The sequence below is a fragment of the Trichosurus vulpecula genome, chromosome 2, assembly GCF_011100635.1.
Source record: "Trichosurus vulpecula isolate mTriVul1 chromosome 2, mTriVul1.pri, whole genome shotgun sequence".
NCBI lineage: Eukaryota > Metazoa > Chordata > Mammalia > Diprotodontia > Phalangeridae > Trichosurus > Trichosurus vulpecula.
Window position 1 is genome coordinate 188,231,778 of NC_050574.1, and position 21,864 is coordinate 188,253,641.

At 41.3% G+C, this 21,864-nt stretch overlaps 1 protein-coding gene across 2 annotated transcripts; it reads right to left on the reverse strand.

Annotated features, from left to right (window-relative positions):
• Positions 1 to 5,884: 5,884 nt before the first annotated feature.
• Positions 5,885 to 20,203, reverse strand: URAD (ureidoimidazoline (2-oxo-4-hydroxy-4-carboxy-5-) decarboxylase). Of its 2 annotated transcripts, XM_036744690.1 has the most exons (3): positions 19,914 to 20,000; positions 10,698 to 10,740; positions 5,885 to 9,696 (listed from the first exon to the last, which is right to left on the reverse strand). In XM_036744690.1, exons 1-3 carry the CDS (start codon positions 19,947 to 19,949, stop codon positions 9,344 to 9,346), a joined length of 432 nt encoding a protein of 143 aa, XP_036600585.1. In that variant the 5' UTR covers positions 19,950 to 20,000; the 3' UTR covers positions 5,885 to 9,343. The 2 variants fall into 2 exon arrangements, with proteins under 2 accessions (XP_036600585.1, XP_036600584.1); XM_036744689.1 differs by lacking the exon at positions 10,698 to 10,740 and having other exon boundaries at positions 19,914 to 20,203.
• Between the last annotated feature and the right edge of the window lie 1,661 nt (positions 20,204 to 21,864).

A 21,864-nucleotide genomic window follows, 5' to 3' on the forward strand; every position in this document is an offset into this window, starting at 1 on the left:
TTCACGGTGGAGCGGGGACTGGAACCCGGGTCCTCTATTTCCTCGCTCAGGATCCTAGCTACTGCACCTCTTGGTTTAACACCAGCGCTCCTAGCTCTCATCTCACCTCTCCTTTCCACCCAGAAGGAAAGAAATAGTATTCCAAAAGTATTAAGAACCCTTCTCCCGTAGAAAGCTCACCCCTCTCAAAAATTTTGTCCCAATCAGTCCGGGCTACCACCTAGGGGAAATGAGCTGGTTGTCCATGACCCAAACTATCCCAACTCATTCCCTGGTAAATGTGTAGAGAAAAATGCGATCAGAAAATAGTATTACGCTGCATTTTCGTCTTCCCTTACAACCGAAGTCATTCAAAAGGAATCTTTGTACCGAGTGTTCCAACCGATTCTAAATACTAGTCAGAAGGAGAGGTAATGGAGTGAAGGGAAGACTGCAAGGTAAAGGGTATTGCTCCTGGTTGGGATGGGGAGAGGAGAAGTTGGCGTATTTTGCAGACTTTTGATCTAAGAAACACCTTTCTTTTTTTTTTCCTGGACACAATCTATCTTTCTGTTGTTTGGGCCCCCTACTCATCCTCGCTTTCCACCCAGGACCGGGGCAGAGGGCGGAGGGCTCTTCTTTGGAATCCAGGACATTCTTTGAAAACAATCGGGTTTATTGGGGAAAGCCATTCCCTTCACCCTGGAGTAGTCGCTTCCTGCGTTTTTATGGCCCCTTCGGCAGGCCGCAGTCTAATTGCTGGGGCTTCTCAGTCGGAGCTCAGGAGGCTGGGGGCTCTCCATTCCGGAAAGAGGGCTTCCTTCGCCCCATCCGAAACGAAAAACGAAAAGAGTGGGGAGGATGGGGGCAGGGAACCTAGCACTATACAGCTGCGGTGGGGATGTGAGGCAAAGTCAGTCACTCCACAGAAGTGCATCCTTAAGCAAAACGAACCTTTTCAGAAACTATACATTGTCCTGCTGGTCTGGAACTTATGTCCATTTCAAGTAACCCCCTTGGCATGAAGGGAATGTCTCTCTGACAGCTCAAGACCTAAGGGTCAGGTGCTGAAAAGGGAGGTGGGAAGAGAAGGGTGCTGGAGGAAGTCAATAATCTCTAAACAATCCAGTGTCCTTTTTCAATTGAGTCCGATCTCAGAAGCTAAGAAATATCTTTCTTGTCCCCATTCCAAAAATTTTCTGGAAAACTGTTTCTCCGACAACGAACTGGGTCTCCAAAGACAATTTTAGAGTCCTCAGTCTCTAAGACCCAAAAGATAGGCAGGGATGAAGGTAGAGAAGAAGTAGAAGGGTGACTGGGCAGGGAAGGTGAAATTTTTTGGTTTTGTTTTTCAAGCGAACCCTGATATTCCTGACTCAAACAAAAGGTTGGAGATTGGTTCTCTTTCCTGGATCCTTCATATTTTGGGCTTTCCTGCCTTACACCACCTTCCCTCCCCTGGCTTCTCCTTATCAGCAGGTGTTTTGGTAGACACAGTGGAGGAGGCAACAATATACCACACCCGAACTCACCTCTTAGACGCAAGGACCCAGAGGAGGCAGGAAAAACTACCCATTGGTTGTGTATCAATAGGAAAAGCTATTTTTCCAGAATCATGACTTCTCTGATCCTGATGGATGCTGCAATCTAAAGCTTCCTAGATAATTCCTGGGGACCTCCAAAATCTGAAGCTTCTTATCCCTGAGACCATTAGTTCATGCTTAAATTGAGAGGAGTGACCTGGCTTCCTCTGATGTATTTTCGATCTTTAAATTTCCTGCTGCACTTAGCCCAATGTTCAACAAAAGAATTTGGCCCTGAAAAACTTTTAGCTTTGTAATACATAGGTGGATGCCATTAATGTTGGGAGGGGGAGAGGGAGGGTAGGAAGGGAAAGGGAGCAAGGTAGGGAATGCGTGGGGTGGTTCCAGGAGACATACTGGTAATGAAATTTTGGTGCAAAACAAAGGAAATTAAATCTTTTTTCTTGTTGAAAAATGCTTCAGATAATAAGCATCCTTAGGCAGTTAGGTGGCTCAGTAGATAGAGCACTGGGCCTGAAGTCCCAAAGACATGGCCTCAGACACTAGTTCTGTGACCCTGGGCAAGTCACAGCCCCCTTTTGCCTTAATCCACTGAAAAAGGAAATGGCAAACCACTGTAGCATCTTTGCCAAGAAACCCCATGGACTGTATGTTTCATGGGTTCGCAGAGTAAGCATCCTTGATATATACATAATTTCAATGTGTTACATTTTGGAGGGGAAAATATTACAGGGCTTGCCCAATACAGTCTGGGAAATGATGCCTCATACTAATTCAATCCACAGAACTCTAATTCTTTCCCCCATTGTATAATTAAGAGTTTGAATGGAAGGTGACACCCCCAAACAACTTACTCCCAAAGGAAAAAGGGGCAAGGTTAAGTTGGGACCATACTAATTTACAGAAATCTGGAGGGGACAGACTAAGAGGAGGCATTAGTAATAATGGAGATGGTGGAGGGATTCAGGGTGGAGAGAAATGGGGGTACAGTTCTCATTCCTAACAGAGGTGGTAGGGATGGGGATCCAGATAAAATGTTAATGATTGACGTGTTACTGAAGAGTTCAGTTTTTTAAAAAAGTGACTTCTGCTAGGTCCTAATATTTCAAGTGCCCGAAAGACTTTTAGTTATAGGAGTTATTCACTTTTGAGGCTCTGGTTCTTCAAAGCATAGGCTGGAGGTATTGAGGGGTGTACACAGTAGAAGGCGGAGGAAAGAGAATGGGGAGGCAGTGTGTCCAGAAGGGAGATGAGACACTCCTTGAATCCACAGATCATTGACTCACCTGGGCCTCCACAGCTCCAAAGGTCTATAATGTTTGTGCCTGCTCTCCCAGATCCCTGATTCTCATAGTAATTATAGCTCCCCAGGCACAGGGAGGGAGAGTGTGATGTCTCTGCCACCTATTTTTAAATTAGAGCTTAAGTTTGAAATAATTTTTAAGCCTGAAGTTAGATAAGCACAATTAACTTTCTGTATAATTTAGTCTCTACCTCTGTGCCCATCAAGGCAACCCATGATCTGCGTTTTCTTGAATGGCCCAGAAAATTAAGGAAAAGGGAAAGGAGAGGAGAAGGTTCTCTAAATTATCCATATTAGCCTTGAGGGTATTAAAAAATAATTGCTAAGTCTTTCAATTCACTCTGGGATTAGTTTCCAAGCACTACTCAGGGTTGGAAAGCTCCCTCAATCAAAATTAGCATAGGTCTATTAAGTAGCAATAATCTATCATCTGACAACAACAAAAACTCAACCCCCCCATTCACCAGGAGAACCCAGATCTGTTTAACAATGTACATTAACAGAATCAATACAACTGTTCTTCCTCAATGCTGTCTCTCCTAAGCCCACCACCTGCCCACATGCATTAGGCTTCAACGGAAACAGATTTGGTGTCATCCAGGAACAATACGAGAGAGCCCCAACTGCACACATCTGCCCTTATTTGATTTACAAGGGAGCAGACTATCTACCAAGAGTGAAAAATGTTCCTCTACCTCCCCCAAGCAAATGGGGAAGGGAATAAGCATTTATAGAGCACCTACTATGCATCAGGCACTGAGCTAATGCCTTTACAAATCCATTTGATCCTCACAACAACCCTGTAAAGTAGGTGTAATTATTGACACCATTTACAGTTGAGGAAACTGAGACAAACAGAGATTGAGTGACTTGCCTAGGGTCACACAGCTAGCAAGTGTCTGAGGCTGGATATGGACTCTGGTCTATTTGACCCCTAACCCAGTACTCTATCTACTGCACCACCAACTGCCTTGCCTCTACAATCTGTCTTCTCTACCTGTGATAGGGTGCTGGTGAGGGAAACATCCATATTTAAAGATGAAGCATTCTGTGGATTCAGTTTTACTACCAAATGGCTGAGATAGCCATCAATTTGATGAGTGTGGGATAATTAATTTCTTGGAGTTCATATGGTTATTAATGGTTTATAATTATTTTGTTTATTCGTATCCTATGGCCACCGATCTATTGAGAAATAGTTTTTATTCTTATATACTTCTTCTAGTTAACTATATATATCTTGGACATAAGACCTTTATCAGAGATACTAGATATAAAGATTTTTTCCTAAATTCACAGTCTTCCTTTTTATCCTAGTCGCATTAATTTTGTTTTGCTCAAAAGTTTTCAGTTTCATATAATTTAAATCATCTGTTTTATCTATTATAATCAACACTATCCCTTGTTTGGTTAAGAATAAACCTTTAAACCAGAGCTGTGCATGATACCTGGTTTGGTTTTTTCCTAATTTTTAAAAAATGGGATAACCTTTACTATTGAGGTTACATATCTATTTTAGTTTATTGTGATATGTGGTGTAAGATGTTAGTCTAAACTTAATTTCTGACAGACTGTGTTCCAATTCTTCTAAAAATTCTGATCAATTAAGGAATTCTTTCCTAGGCAATTTATGTTTTGGGGTTTATAGCACACAAAGCTATTGAGGCAAATTATTTCTGATTTTTTTTCCATGTTTGATCTATTACATTCATCCATTTTCCACTTTTTTTCAACTAGTACCATTTTAACTGCTTTATAATATAGTTTGAGGTCTGAAAGTATCATTCCTCTTTTATTCTTACTTTCAATAATTTTTCTGCTACACTTTTTGATTAATTATTTTCTGATTAGATGCAGCTGATGATGCAATGGCTAGAGTGCTGTGCTTGCCTCAGTTTCAACAAGTATAAAATGGAAATAATAACAGGATCTACTTCAAAGAGTTGTTGTGAGGATCAAATGAGATAATATTTGCAAAAAGCACTTAGCACAGCACCTGGCACATACTTGGTGCTACATAAATGCTTATTCCCTTTCCCTTCCCTACACTAATAGGTGTCAAAAAAAATCCCATCTATTGAGAACCCTTCTTTACCCAAATGAAAAAAGGTTACATGACGTACATAGAACCTTCACTGAAACCTTTTGCCAATACAGTCAAAGTTTGCTCTTAGAAAGCAGCGGCTATGTCTTGAGTACTATTCTGTTCTCCAAACTTGCTAATCCTTTCTCATAGATTCTCAGAGCTACAGTCTAACTGTGGTTAACTAGAGTTTATGGAAGAAAGCTAAATCTAGAGCAAGTGGGCTTTAGGTTTGCCTTCAGTCCTTCTGTGATGTCTTACCTACAAAGGAAGCATGCTTCTAATTTGCAGTTGAACAATAGTCCATCTTTCAAAAGAACTCATTAATTTGTACCATGTGAACATGATATTCTAGTGCTTTTGGAAACTAAGTCCGAAGTATACAAATGAAACTATATGGGAGGAGAGGGAGCTGAGGGCAACTCCAAAGCTATCTAGTCTGTTTGCTTGTTACCTTCCAGTATATAAGTGCAATATTTTGCTTTCGAAACCCCCGAACTGATTTTTTTTTCCTATTCTGAGTTCTCTTTACTTGATCTCCTTAGTGCACTGATTAGAATTATAAAGTCATAGGACCAAACCTGGAAGGTGCCTTAAGGATTATCTAGCCATACCCCCTTTTTATTAATTGTTTGATTTCGGAACAGCGGTGATCATCAATCTCTGTCTTGATCAGTTCTGATCCCTCTTGAGGTTAGAGCACCAGGAAGTCCAGCCTTTGGGAGAGTGAGAGGGCTTTGCCAGGTAACAAAATGGAAAGGAAAAATAAAACCAGCTCTTCTTCCCCACTCCCTACTGCCGAAGTCCCACACAGCATTATCAATTCCCACCCCCACCCCCATAGATGATTTTCCTATAAATGATTTTTAATGATAGGGGCATGAATCAAATAATCGTAGTCCCATAAGCTCAGGTAAGATTCTCTTAGCTAGGTAACAGAGAAAGACATTGCGATTGCCGCTGTTCCTCTCTTGATTGTTTTGCTTAATTGATTTTCATTTATTTAGCGCGTGGTGTGCCAGTCCTTGTATACACTACATACACAAAACCGGAGATAAGGTAAAGCATCATAAAATTAGACACGAGCAGAACACACAGGATGGGACTGTACCAGGGGGCCTTTGGGATCTGAGCAAGAAAGTGTTTTATAGGAATATGGCCTCAGTCATCAGGGACTATTTTCAGCGTTTGGCGCCTCCAGCAAGAACAAGAGAGAAATAGTCTCAATTTCTTCTAAGAGATGGAGGGGGTTGGGGGTAGGGAGGGATGAAGAGGTAAAGTAATGAGAGAGTCTGTCTAGTCTTTAAGCTTTTCACGGATAAACTTCCCTGGGATTCTTTAAGCCGAAGCCGTTGTGTCGCAACCAGGGGAGAGACGCCCAGGAATAGCGTTTAAGTGCATGTTCTGGCGGCCTCCCTCACCTGGCTTCGCTCTGGCCGGGTTACTTCCCAGGTGGGTAACCTCTAGGAGGAGAAGATCTGAATCCCTGGGACAAGGGTAGGCATTTTTGTTTCCCGGGTTTCTTAGTTCCTCGGAGAGGAATGGATTCAGCGTCTGTTCTACTAGAGGGTCAACATGAATAAACAATGCCCTCTGGACGGGCTTTGAACTCACGAAACATCATTGGAAACCCAGGGTCGGAGCCCTGAGAGATTCAGATCTGTTCTATAGCCATGCTTTCAAAAGGGAAGGGGGAGGGGTGTAGAAGTTTTGGCTTGAATCTTGTCATTTGCATCTTATTTTGAAAGCCAAAAAAAAAGGAAAATAGAAAACTTCCCATATAGTGGCTAGGCTTTCACATATTATTAGGTATGAATCAATTTCCTTATATAACACGGGGCAATGGTTTTCCAACTCCCAAACTCCAAAATTTAAAATTGGTCAATTGAATTCCCTTTCAGGCTTTGGAGGCAGCTGTTCACCAGTCAGGTTGTCTTGAAGAAAGCCCCTCTAAAGCCCTGGCCTCAGGAATGCCCATCCCTCTGAAGCTCAGGCCCATACATGACATAGCTGGAACTAATTAGTCTCACTGCCTAGTCATATAGCTCTAAGATGGGGCTCCAGTGTACTCAGAAAGTCATGAACAGGGATCCATGTCTTGGAATCACAGCTGAGCCAATTTGCAGAGAGCTTGGAAAGGAAGATAACCTTCCAACTCACCTATCTACAAGCATGATATTATGGAAAGAGTACTGAACTGGATTTTCTTTGATTTAAGCCCCAGCTGTCACATACTAGTTGTGTGACTTTAGGGAACCCACTGAACCTGAACTGGGACAAAAATGAGAAAATAATAGTTGACCTCACTCTCTCACAGGGTTTTGAAGATTAAATGAGACATGATTTTACTTTTTCCAACTAACAAAAATCGATTTTCTCTCACTCTCAACTCTTCCTCCCTAAGGTTGAAAAAGAAAATAAAAACCCTTGTAAAAATGTGCTTAATCAAGTAAAATCAAATTCCTGAATTAGGAACCAACCAATTACATCAGAAACAAATGTGATTTATGGGATATTGTTATTTGGGGAGTAGTCGAAGAATAGGTTAAGATGTCCAATGACTTTGTGACCCATTAAATGTCTTTTACCTCCCAGGCCTATGGTGGGAGTAAACTCTGCCTTGCCTTGCCTTTCTTCAGGTTTCTGCTCCCTTTCTAACAAAGCCCACCCCAGGCATGAATGTCAGCCACATTAGCCACATTGGAGTTTGTCTCTCCTCAATGCCAAGGAAGGCATTGTCTTTGCCAAGCATGTTAGCACAGTGCTAGACAACTATTAGGTACTTAATAAATACTTAGTGACTGATGGAAGAACAGGAAGAATAAAACAACTAGTGGAGAACACATTGATTGTTCAAAACGTTTGATGAGTTCCTTTTTATTCTAGTTCTAGGTCCAGCAAATCCCCAGATAGCAATCAGTGTCTGAAAAATGGTTAATTTAGGGACTGCAGGAGAGTCACTTGATTTGCCAATAAATACTTTTCTGGAGAGCGATTTCTCTATATTACCTAAATTGCAAGATCCTTGAGGATCTTAGTTGTATGACTTCGGGCAGATTTTAAAAAATATATCTCAACAAAGCCCAGCTCACTATTTTGTAGAGTAAACTCAATAAAAATCATTGAATGATTGATTTCATTTCATCACAGCAGAGGAATGGTTCAATAGTGTGGCTGTGTGTCCAGTCCTGTATTACCCTATCTTTGAACAACGGCTTAGAAGCAGCTGGTTCCTTATTCATACATGGTGAAACCACACAACTTAGATATCCAAGATCCACCAAGCTCTTGAACTAGCAGTCATTCTTGAAGAGAACCTTCTCTAAAGCTACTAAGCCCTAAGCTACTAAGGTTTTCGGTAATTCTCCCAGGAGTCACCCCCACCCAGTCTTCGGGGAGCTATTCCTTCTAGCCCAGCTCTCTCTCACCATCATTCCTCCATCCTCTAAAATAGCCACTCTTCTGTTAAAGCAGGTGCTGTTGGATGCCTAAGGGGAGAGCAACATTTCCCCTCAAATGCAAACATTTAGCGTATTGCAAGTCTGAGAAGAGAAGAAAAAACAAATGAACAAGGGTGTGAAAAAAGACCCCCCCCTTTCAGGCCTCACTTTTGCTCCAGGATTACTGGGAGCAGGTTGGAAAATGCATAGTGAGGTAAAAGCTTAAGAATCCATGAGGTCTTGTGTCAACAAGCTCAAAGTGAAGGGGAATTGAGACTTCATTCGCTTCGTTGCCCCCCTCCCCACTTAACTGTGTCACTCAAACTCAAACTTCAGCTTGCTTATCTGTTAAAAAAAAAAGTAGCAGATGCCTACTGCCTACCTTGCATGTTTTTTTTTTCCTTAAGGAAAGTGCTTTTTATTAAAGGAATTGTATAACTATTTCTGGTATTTTAAAACCTTGTCCAGACTGTTAACTTCATTAATGTAGAGAACTCCCAGTGATAGAACTGCCTATCAATGCGATCAGCAATTACTCTGCGATTTATAGTCTTATAGAGAGGTTAGGTGACTTGCCCAGGGTCAGACAGTAGGGAATGTATATTAGATAGAAGTGTTTGAGACTTCGACTGAGGTCTTCTTGACGCTGAGGCCAGCTCTTTACCATATCATGATGCTTCTCATCACCACGCATTATTAATAAACTGGCTAATTCCTTGCAAAGCCCACCTAAATTTCAAGCTACTGTGACCCATTGAATTGGAGATCTTGACGTGTCTGGCTAGTTGCCTCGATTGCTCAATTCAGTTCATGCTTGCGCACACTTCCATCACCTGTGAGTTCGCATCCTGTTTTTGGATAGGCACCTGGGCAAAGCACGCTGTTCTGATGATGAAGGTTCTTATTTTCTAACTTGAAGTTAGGCTCCTCCATTGCTCGCCTCCCATTGTCACCGCCCCCCTCCCTCCCCCTTCACTCCCTCACCGCTAGAGTTCTACAGTTTGGCCGGATCCCCCGGGGACCGCAGGATGTCCTCCAGGCGGAGGTGGCAGATCTTGCGCACCTCGTGCAGGGCTGCGCGCAACTCCTGGGCGGGCTGGTTGCGCAGTCGGCGCTCCAGCTCCCTCATCATAGTGGCCTTGTCGCTGAGTCGCGCCGCGATCACGAAGGGGAAGCCAAAGCGCGCTTTGTACTCGTAGTTGAGCTGGTCCAGCCGGCGTCTCTCTTCCGGGCCCAGGTTGCTCAGGCCAGCGCCCCTCTGCTCTCTCTGGGACTCCGGAGTCAGCGTTCCCTGCTGCAGCTCCCGGCCCGCTAAGTCTGGGTGGCACCTCAGGATCCCTTCTTTCCCTGAAAGACACATAGGCCCCAAGTCAGCTGCGCCGCCCGCCTCTCAGCACACAGCTCCCCCCCCCCCCGCCCCCAGGCTGGCTTTAATCTGATTCTCCAGGGCATCGATCAGGGAAGAGTTGACTGAAACTGGAGGGAAGGAAGGGATGAAGCTAAGGGAAGGGGTGGGGATGGGGTGGGGGAGAGAAGGGCCTGAAGAGAGGGAAGGTTGTTCTGGGATTGCGAAGAGGGAACACTTGAGGTAACGGATGCGCCTATCTCTTAAAATATCCCAGATCTCTCCTTCCTTCCTCCAGTAGTTTCAGTTCGCTCCAGGGGGAGGGGGGAGTCTGCTATAATGCATGGGGGGAAGGGGAGCAGGGCTGTGCTAGAGTCCTTAGAGACCTTCAGGCGGAATAGCCAGGGAGAGAGGACCCGGAATTTATGGCTTGCCTTGGAGCAGAGACTAGATAAGAAACTCTGAACATGTTAGACCTTTTCAAAGCCGCTTCATAGGGGGTGATGGGGGGGAGAGGTTGGGGACCAAGGTGGGGGGGGAGCTTTGATCTCTGGATAGAAAAGCCCATACTCCAGAATCAGATTGGATTTAACTCTGTTCCAAGAGGAATAGGGCCTGGAATAAAGCCTGACCTCGGCGTACCATCTTGAGGTATCTGATCAAACATGGGGCCTCCATTCCCCTTAGCAAATAAACACCCCAGGAACCTGTGATCCCAAGTGGCAGTTCTCTGTTTCTAGAATCAGACAGCCAAAGGGCAATGCAGATGATTAACTGCAACGAAACCTATTTCCAGCTTTAATTCTCTGGCCCTTTGAACTAAAGCCCGCTTCCCTCCTCCCAGAAGAACTGCGCCCTAGTCCCTTGGCCATGCCCGCCCTTTCCAAAGACTTCCCAGACTCAAGCTTCACTGGGAGCAAATTGCCCCCGATCTTTTAACGGTTAGACTCAATAGAAGTGAAAAAGCAGGAATTTTCCATGTGTTTGCCCTGAGGCAACTGGCCTGTCTTGGTGTTTTGGTGGCTCTGAGACCCAGTTTGCAGCTCCTGGAAAAATAATATAAAAAGTGACTGACTAGGAAAGTGGGCTTAGGTTGGTTGTTAGGACATAATGTACCAACAGAACAGAGAACAAAACAGCCCAATTTATTTCCTCATCTTCTTTAAGTTTAGGGAACCTGGGGTGTCCTTCAGCTAGAACAGCAGCACAAAAGCCCTGGCATTTTCTCTGATCTCAAATAAAAAATCTGTAGAGAAGGAGGTAGGAAAGAAAATGAGGAACCGTTAAGATGAAAGATCATTAACAACTCCATCATTGTTGTTGTTAATACTGGCCACCTTATTTATGCAAAATGGGATGGAGGGTGGGGGGAGTGGAATAGCTTAACAAAGAAAAGTTAACAAAAAGGGAAAATTTGGAGTGATTGCAAGAGGATTATTCACTTAAAAGAAGTAACCATAGGATCTCTTTAACTAGATGGCTTCTTTGGTGCATTTAAAAATAAGATTCTATTTACAAACTTTTATTTACAGGCTGATGCATTTTACTCAGGCAGGATTTGAAAACTACACACAGCCCATTCCCCCTCCCAAGCTCTGTAATTCCATTGTGACTACAGAGAACTTAAAATAAGTACTTACCTGCCAGGGAAAGCTGAATTTGGGGGCATTCAAATATGTGTATTTATAACACAATAATAAAAATGTCCTTCCTTGAGCACGCTTCCTCACACGTGTTTCCCTTTAGATGACTGGCTGCCTTTCCTGTCCCTATCCTTCCACTATTTATAGACAACCTGATCAAGAGCATGTTACTAAGAAAGCAAGACAAGTCTGTATTGAATAGAAGGTTTGTCCCCATCATTTGGTGTTCTCTGTCCCATCTGGCACAAAGTGGGAATACAAAAAGTATCAGTAGCACAAGCTATCAATCACTGTGTGAAGTACCAGATTTGCTGTCCTTGAATGTGTGGGCTAGATGAAGCAACATATCTAAACTGAGCACTCAATAGTGACGCAGAGCTGCTGTGGAGTGGAAGAGCCAGCCCTTTCTGAATCTAGCTTACCCTGGTTGATGGTTGAGCATATTTTGATTTGATGGGAGGGATTTGGCCTCAAAAAGGTTCAGGAACTTTTTTCTTTTTTACAATTTTATTTTTATTTTCAGCTTCAAATTATCTCCTTCCATCCAGCTGCTCCTTCACCCACTGAGAAGGCAAGAAATGGAAAAATTGAAACTTTTTTGAAGCTGCCTCTCTCAGAAGGACTCTAGTCATAGCTACCTCTAGATATTAGGACTCTTGAGAAGCCCCACTTTTCTCTCTCTGTATCAAGGTAGAATACAATAAGTAAGTGGAATAAATGTCCTTCCTTTCTTCCCTTTCCCTTCCCTTCTTATTTCTTGCCCCTTCAAGTCTCAGATTGGTCCATTGGTCTTTGAGAGTATCAGTGGTGGAAATTCCCATATTTTGGGGTTCCACTTCCCTTTTTCTCAAATCTTACTTTGGTTTTGCTTCCTCCATTCCTTCATATACTTCCTTTCTTTTGCTGATTCTCTCTCGTACTAGTGAACATATTTCCATGTTAATATTTATCAAGGGTTGAAAATGTGTTCATCTGATATATGCATACATACATACACACACACACATACATACATACATACGCATATGCATGTATGAAAGGATATGTATGTGTATCCTTTTAAACCTTTTCTTTTGGTGCTTAACTCCACTTTCCTTCCCTAGCTCCAGTTGGCCATCACACACCCAAACAGATGGCAGTCACCACTTTAGCCTGTCCTGCTGCCAAACATCTGGCAGAAGCAATGCCTGGGGGCTAGACTGGAGAAGGGAGCCAATCACCTGTTACTGAATTTCTAGGGGCAAAAGAGATCTTGAGGGGTAGTGTTGCTAAATCATAGAGTACTAGAATTTAAAGGATGCTTAGACATTATTTAGCATAGCCTTATTTTATACATGGGGAAATTGAGACCGGGGATTTAAACACAGGTCCTTTAATTCCAAAATCAATGCTCTTTTCCACTGTACTTTGTTTCCCAAGTTTTTGGTAGAAGCAAGACTAGAATTTAGATCAACTCAGTCAAAGGATCATAGAATCACTAAGTTAAAGTTAGAAAAGAGAACTTAGAGATTATTTCACTCAATTCCTTTATTTTATAGATGGGGAAACTGAGGTCCACAGGGAATGTCTTGCCCGAGGTGACACACAATTATCATCAGAGCTAGGAAACCATAACCCATTTAAGTTGCTTGAATAAGAGAGAGGGTTCATGTAAGGACTAGGTAGGACAGCAGCAAGGGAAATCTTTGAAGGGGGAGCAAAGAAGATACGAAGAGAAAAGGGAGATATCACAGAGCAGTGAGAGGGGAGCAAAATAAGGAGGAGGAGGAGGAGGAGGAGAAGAAGAAGAAGAAGAAGAAGAAGAAGAAGAAGAAGAAGAAGAAGAAGAAGAAGGAGGAGGAGGAGGAGGAGGAGGAGGAGGAGGACGAGGAGGAAGAAGAAGGAAGGAAGGAAGGAAGGAAGGAAGGAAGGAAGGAAGGAAGGAAGGAAGGAAGGAAGGAAGGAAGGAAGAGAACTTTTCAAATAAGGAAGCAGGTGAAGAGACAGAAACTATAGAATTACTCTTATGACCAAGAAAAGAAGATTGGGAAGGGCACAGAAGAGATATGAGTGTAGGATGAGAGTGGGATAAAGAAGGACCCTGGCAGTATAGGGGCCTGTGAGAAAATTGTGGCAAACATATACTAGTTCAACCCCAACTCCCTGAGGAGAAGATAGACCTAGCATATCCCATAAATCATTTTTGCTATACTTACTACATGGATAGGAAGTTTCATTAGGTGGATACTCCTTCCAAAGACACAGATCTCAACCCATCCAAACTTACTTCTTATATGTCTCTTGTTAATGTCCTCCTATAAATCTGCCACAGGCACCCACCCATCCTACTGAAGACTTTCCTTTAGATCTGGTCCTCTTTTGTGGATACCAATGAAGTGAGACATTCCGCAAGATAACATAAGAATACATCCTTATTTCTGTAAATGTCTAGATCTTCATGAACTGCTTCAGACACCTCACCATTACCCACATCTCACCCTTAAGTCCTGGAAAGCCCTGAGTCCTAATGGCAATGCTAACAACAGAAGTGGCAATAAATCCAAATAGGGCCAAGAGAACTAAAAAGAGGTTTTGGGGAAGTTGCTGTGACCCAGGGTTATAACTCCTTACCTAGAGCATCTTGGCCTCTCTTCCTTTATTCATTCCTTCCCTTCCCTCTTGGGATGTACTGATTCCATCTTCATCTCCACCTATCAAATACCTACCCATCCTTCAAGGCCTAGCTTAAATGCCATTTCTTCACAAAATCACAGAATTTAGAACTGCAAGGGGCCTCAGTTGGACAACTAGTCCAATCCATACATGAAAGGAATCCTTAGGGTAGCTTTCAATTAATGGTCATCCAGCCTCTGCTTAAAGACCTCCAAGGAGGGAGAACCCACCAGCTCTTGAGACAGTCTCTATTCCACTTTTGGGCAGCTGTAATTGTTGGGAAGTTTTTCCTAATCTTATGCTTAAAATGAGATCTTTGCTAGTTCTATAGACCCTTTGTTCTTACTTCTGCCTTTTGGAACCAAGCAGATCCCTCTTCCATCTGACACCACTTCAAACACTTGAAATTGCTATCACACATACATACATACATACATATATGTATATATGTATGTGTGTGTGTTTCATCTCCAAATTTTTCTCTTCCCCAGGCTTAATGTAGCTACTTTTTTCCACTAATCCTTACATCATAGAGTCATACTTCCAGAGCTGGAAGGGACCTTGGAGGTCATCCTGTCCAATAATTTCACTTTCCAGATGAGGAAACAGATGCTCAGATAGGGTAAGTGACTTACCTGGGGTCATATAATTAGTAGACTTCTGAGGTAAGATTTGAACCCAAGCTTTTCTGAGTCCAAGTCCAAAACTATTTTCATTTTATCATGCTACTTCCATACCCTTCACTGTTCTAGTTAACCTCATCTGGATTCTCCTTTCCAGGAAGCCTTCTCTGATCCTCTGCCAGATAAATATATTCTCCCTCCCCTCGAATTTATATAACTCTTTGGACCGCTATAAGTTCATTGAGGGCAGGTACTGGTACTTGTTCATCTGCATATGTGTGTGTGTGTGTGTGTTTCTATAAATAAAATGAGGATAATAATATTTAAACAGCCTTGCTTCAAGTATCAAAAAAGATAAGGTTCCTAAAATGCTTTGTACATTTATCAAGCCCTATATAACTTTAACCTTTTATTAGCACAGCACCTGGTACGTAGTAAGCGCTATTTAAATCTTAGTTATTATTGTTGTTGTCAAGTTATGGGCCAGTTAGGTTCTGAGCTTAAGTATTTAAAGAGCTTGTGGTGAAGCCACTAGTAAGGCCAGAGACCAATACTGATCCTGGCCTGCCACCTACTGGCTAATACTCAATATAGATTGACCAAGCAGCCAATCTCGATTTCCCTTAGAAACTGGATTTTTAGCCTTCACCTCAGGTTTCCAGTCAAACAATTATGGAGGGTTTTTTTTCCTCCCTTGCTTTCCAGGACTTTTCAGTCAAATTCATGAAAAATTCACATATTTAAAGTTGCCCTGGTGATATATGTGTTTATGTGCCTGTTTGCATATATTCAGGTATGCATATGTACATATACACATACACATGGTGTGGACATATTCACATGGAGGCAGCTTTAGTTATTATAGAATGAATTTTTATGAAAATTCCAAACAAAGATATTTATTGTCTATCAAAATCAATCCAAATTCCTTAGCCTGACATGCAAGGCTCTCTAGGTCCCAGCTAAACTGGAAACTCATTACTGCCTGAAAATGCCTTGTCCTTTGTCAGTTCTGTGTCCGAAATCCCCTCCCCCACTCTCAGAACTCTATGTACCTTTTAAGTCCCAGTCTTCTTTGATCACCCAACCAGGAGCTTCCCTCCTCCCTTGAATTCCTATGGCACTTTATTGGCACTGCTCTTAGGGCACTTCTCACATCCCATCTTATTAGAGTAATTGGTGTACATATCTTATTTCCCACCATAGGATTGTAAATTCATTGAGGGAAAGGGCTGTTCACATCTGATAAAAGAAGAATTTGGAACATATGTTCCATAAAGTCACTTCTAGCTCTCAATTTCATAATTTTATGATCTCAATCTCTGCTTCCCCTCTGCTTCTAATATGGTGCTATATACAATCAGTGCTCACTAAATTTTCATTGAAAGAACAAATAAATCCTCAACTTTACCAGGGTTGAGACTCCCTTTTATTGTTTGATGTTATAATAAGAGAATACAAATCAAAACTACTCTGAGGTTTCACTTCATACTCTGCAAACTGGCAAAACTGACAAAAGAGGGGAATAGTGTATGCTAGAGGGATTGTAAAAAACACACACACTAGTATGCTGTTGGTGGAATTTTGAATTTAATCATTCCAGAAAGCAATTTGAATTATACTAAAAAAGTGACTAAAATGCCTAGACCCTTTGCCCACTGATAGGCATAATACAAGGAAGTTAATGATAGAAAGATAAGTTACTGAGAGATGCACATATGTATGTGTAAATATACATGTATACATGTGTGTATACATGTGTATACATATATGTATATAAATGTGTATTATATACACACACAACACAATACTTCTTGTAAGAACAAAGAACTGGAAACAAAGGAGATGTCCATAGAGTAGGGAATGGCTAAAAAAACCATTGTGAGCTATGAATATAGTGGAATATTACTGTAGCCAAAGAAACAATGCAATCAAGAATACAGAGAAGTGTGAGAAAGCTTACATGAACTGATACAAAGTGCAGTAAGCAGAACTAGAAAAAACAATATACGCAAGGACTACAACAATATAAATTGTAAGAACAAAAATGAAACTGAATGCTGCATAATTACAATGATCACCAACCCTTCTTTGCACAAGTAGGGGACTATAGATGAAGGACATCCTCATCTATCTGTCAGACCCCATTGATGTGGTGGTTGATTTTTGCTGAATTCTTTGCATTTTATCTATTTATTTTTTATTCTTTGTTCAAAGGTATTACTCTCTGATTAGGGTAAAGGTGGAATATATTTGGAAATGAAGATAATATAAAGTATTAAATTTTAAAGTATTAAAGCAAGTTATTACATGAGGACTAGAATTAGAACCCAGGTATCCTGACTTTGAGGCCATTGTTCTTTCCACTAGACCATGGCAAAGAAAGACAAAATGATACAGTGGAAAGATTACTGGAATGAGAATTGGGAGTCCTTGGTTTTAGTTCTGCTTTTGCCATTTATTTGCCATGTGACCTCAGTAAGTCTTTCTTACTTCTCAGGACCTCAAATGAGGGATTTGGACCAGATCAGAGGTGTTAAACATATGGTAATTGGGAAATATTTAACAAAAATTTTAAAATACAATGGAACATAGATAATGTTAATCCATGGTTTTCTAAGTCAAATATGTGGCCTGTGAGGATCCTTATGGTATGATTGGTTGTTTCTATTTGAGTTGACAACACTGGACTTGTTGATTTCTGAAATTTCCCAGCTCTGTCAACCTTTGATTTTTGTCTTTGTACAATGAACTAACATTAATTCTTTGCCTAGCCCTGCCCCAATTTCATAATACCCTTTGACAGGAGGAATCATACAAAGATCTAAAGCTGGAAGACACATTAGAGCAAGTTAGTCCATCCCTTCATTTTACAGATTCAATTCAATTCAAGAAACATTTAGTAAGTACTTACTACGGAAGAGACAACGTGTAAACAAATATATACAAGGCAAGCTATGTACAGTATAAATAGAAGATAATGAACAGAGGGAAAGCACTGGAATTAAGAAGAGTTGGGGAAGACTTCCTGTAGGAGGTAGTTGGGACTTAAAGGAAACCAAGGAGATCAATAGTTGGAATGGAGGAGAGAGAGAGCATTCCAGGCATAGAAGACAGCCAGAGAAAAATCCTGGAGCTGAGACATAATGTATCTTGTTCATGGATCAGGTAGAAAGCAAGTGTTACTGGATATCAAGGAGTAAGATGTAAGAAGACTAGAAAGATGGGGACAGGGGCAGGAGGAGAGAGCTAGTTTATGAAAAGCTTTGAATGCCAAAGAGCTTTTTAAATTTCATCTTGGAGGTAATATGGAGCCATTGCAGTTTGTTGATTAGGGGATTGACCTGTAAACTAAAGCCCAGAGAAGTGATATGTTTTGCCAAAGGTCCTACAGGTAGCAAGTAGCAGAAGCAGGATTTGAACCCAGGTTTTCTGACTCCAAATCCAGAGTTAGCCCACTATAAGCAAAAGAACATTGGACTTGGAATCAGGCGACCTAGATTCAAAATACACCTTTGACACTTATTAGTGTGATGGATAAATAGCTAAATATCTCTGAGACACAGCTTCCTTGTCTGTAAAATAGGGATATTGGTACCATCTCCCTCTTAGACCTTGGAGCTGGCTTTGGCAGGAAGGCACAGCTATTCACATATCCTTGACTGAAGGACAGTTTTCAGCAAAGGTTGTATTTTTACATGGACACCTTTTACAACAAATGGGGTGCAGACAGAATAAGAGAACACTGACCTAGCTACCTAGATCAGCCAAATCAACTCTGGTTATCAACTGGGTGACTGATTAGCCAGATTGCTCTCACATCTGAGAAGCAATATGTTCTAGTGAGGAGGGAGCTTATCATGGAAACAGAAAGATTTGGGTTTAAGTCCTACCTTTGGCATATAAAGACTGCATGACCCTGGGAAAATCATTTAACCTCTCTGATCAGGGCTAATCACTAAGATTTTTAAGTATATGTAAGTATACATAAGTATAAAAGTTACAGAAAAGGTGCTAGCCTCCATTGGTTGAGGTAAGTTTCTTTCCAGAGTTCCCTATATTAATGAAATCATTGGCTCCCTCCTCTCTATCTTGAATTTCCCTCATAAAGTGGTTATTAGCAAAGTACTCTATAAACCTTAAAGCTCTATTAAATTCTTGTTGTTATTTAGCCATTTTTCACTCATGTCCTACTCTTTGTGACCATTTAGGGGGTTTTATTGGCAAAGAGATTGGAGTGGTTTGCCTTTTCATTCACCAACTCATTTTACAGATGAGGAAACTAAGGCAAATAGGGTTAAGTGACTTGCCCAGGATCATATAGCTAGTAGGGTCCAAGGCCAGTCATGAACTCATGAAGATGAGTTTTCCTGGCTCCAAGCCCTGTGCTCTATTGGACACATTATGCCACATAGCTGTCCATTAAATTAATCCTGGAGTTATAATTTAACAGAGCTACCCTTGGCTGCCAAAAATGAAGACTTGGGAATAATTGATGCATATATGTGCTTTGCCTATGATAAAAAGCAAGACTCTTCTCTAACCTGACATAATCACTTAGAATCCTCTGTGGTTAGGGTTAGACTTTACCTTTCTCCAATAACCTCTTTATTTATTTAAGCCTCTCCTAAAGAAAGAAAAGGGATTGAATAAAGAGTAGGAACTTAGCTCCACAGCATGGACTAGGTGCCTTTGTCATCTCTGAGTCTCTAGGACTCAGGCCTCCCTCTTCCTCCTCAGAAGCCTGCTTAATTTCCCCCTATCCTCCACTAGGTCCCATAAAATCTTCATCTCCTTCCACCCAGCCTTCTGGTGAGGAGAGTGGATCGAAATTAACTCTCTCTCATTGCCCTGCTCAGCCTAGCCCAGCTCAAAGAAAAGATCAGTCGTGTTCTTTTCCTGTGGGCTCTTGAGAGAATCTCATCCTGAGCTGGCTCTTCTCTTGTTCTCAAGACTTTCCCAGTAAGATCATTTTGTGGAAGAGGGAATGAAGTACTTGAGCTTGACCTTTAACCTTAGAATTGAATGATGGAACCAGACAGCAGCCTTTAGTCCATGCAGTCATAGAGGGAAGGCAGCTGCTGCTCCCCTATTCTTGTAAATGCTTATCTCAAATATCTGAGAGCCACTTGACCTCAGACTGTAAACTACATGTAATTCCACATTCTCCATGACACTTTGTATATTCCTAAGCCTCAATAGAAATTTATTCAACTTTAAGACAAATACATTTTAACTTAAAAAAAGGATAAAAATGTTTTAAGCTGAACTGACTAATGTCTCAGTCTAACAGAAACTTACCTGATTGTGGAAGGGCTTCAATGAAATCAAACACATGCTTCTCTAAATCAGCTAAGTCCGTGAATGGGCGCTGGGACCAGATGGCTGCTGCAATCAGGGGGCATTTCTCTATAATGTTCCCCAAAACATCAACAAACTCCCCAAAGTCCATGGAATTGACCATCTGGATATCCATGCCTCACTTTCTGCAGGAAAAACAGCGAAGTCACACCAGGGAGCCTGAGAAAGAATGAGTGTCATTCACAGAGTTAACTTGGTTTTATTTGCTGAATATGCAGGCAAAAAACTTGTTTGCATGCACTACCAACTTGGAATGTTTTAAATGCCCTTAGGTGAAGGTGAACAGGAAATATTGTGTAATGAACAAATACCAGCAAGAGAGGTAAAGTCAGGCAGAGGAGATATGTGCAGCTAAACATTGCCAACCTGTTGACATAATAAGAGCTTGTTTGGGATGCAGTTGGGAGAGAGAAGAACAAGACTGTTTGTAATCTTTGAGCTCTCTCATTCAAAGCATTTGAATTATACCTATCATTGGTGCTGTTAATAGTTTTATATTATCATACTGTAGATTATTTTTCTCTTAGGAGCGAAAGAAGAGCAATTTATGGCAGTGAGCTTGGAATATGATCCAGTGGAGGCTATTACTCTTAATATCTGCCTGCTATGGGTTCCTACACACAATTCATAGAGCTATATAGATATCCATCTCCCTATCCATTTCTCTATCTGTGAAGAAGCAACCTGAACTCTATGGAAGCAAGACTTATGTTCAAGTCCTTTGCCCAGGGTTTAATGATTTGCCTATGGCTAGTACTGCTAGAAGTTGGACCTGAGTACAGGCCTTCCTGATTTTGAGACTGGCACTTTCTATATTATCCAATACCATTTATTTGCTTGCTTATTTTTTAAGGAAAAATTCTATTTTTGATCGGTTGTTCAGTCAGTTCTTTTAGTGTGTGTGAATTTGTGTGTGTGTGTATGTATATGTATGAGGAAGCTTAGTGTAGTAGGACAGAGAATTGGTCTCAGAGTCAGAAAACCTGGGCTCAACTCCCACTTCTGACACATACTGGCTGTGTGACCCTGGGCAAGTCACTTAACTTCTCAAAGCTCCAAGTAATTCTCTGAAGCTCCAAGCTGCACAGCAATTGCAGATCTGAATTTGTAGAGGAAATTTCCTCCTCAGCAGTTCCCTATACCAATGAAATCACAGATCTTATTCTGCCTTCCACCCCCAATGTGTGTATATGCATGTACACATACACAAATATGAAATATATCTAAGATAATACACATTATATAATATTACATATAAAAGAATTGGTATTAGCCATTAAAGACCATGACCCCTCATTTTTCATGTGTAAATAAAAGGGATGAAGAGAAGAGAAAGAAGCAAGATGACTTGTGACCTAGAAAAAAAATTGAAATTTCCCTTTTAGTACTGAACATCAAAAGTGAAAAAAATCAAGCTTCTCTGCTGCACTGCTACTTCACAATCAAATTTCAAAAATAAGAAGAAAGAATTAGCATTGGATTAATAAATAAATCCTGTATGGCAATTATCAAGTCTTGTAGGTTCTGCATCTACAATATCTCCCACATCAGTCCCATTTTTCCACTCACATGGCTATTGCTGTGGTCATTCAGACCTCTCTCTCCTCTTGTCTAACTGTTGAGACAGCTTAACTGGACTCCTGACTTCCCCTCAACAATTGATTGTCCACACATCTGCCAAAAGAACAAGCTTAACTCTGTTACTCCCATGCTCAGTTGCCTCTAGAATAAAACAAACTCCTCAGCTTAGCATTTAACTCCCTACATCATCTGGCTCCAGCCTACCTCTTCAAATGCATTTTAAAAATAAATCTTAGTTTTTCAATCAATGAAAATCTACTTCCTTTCCCTTTCCCTCTCCCTCTCCTTTAACCAGAAAAACAAAATTCAT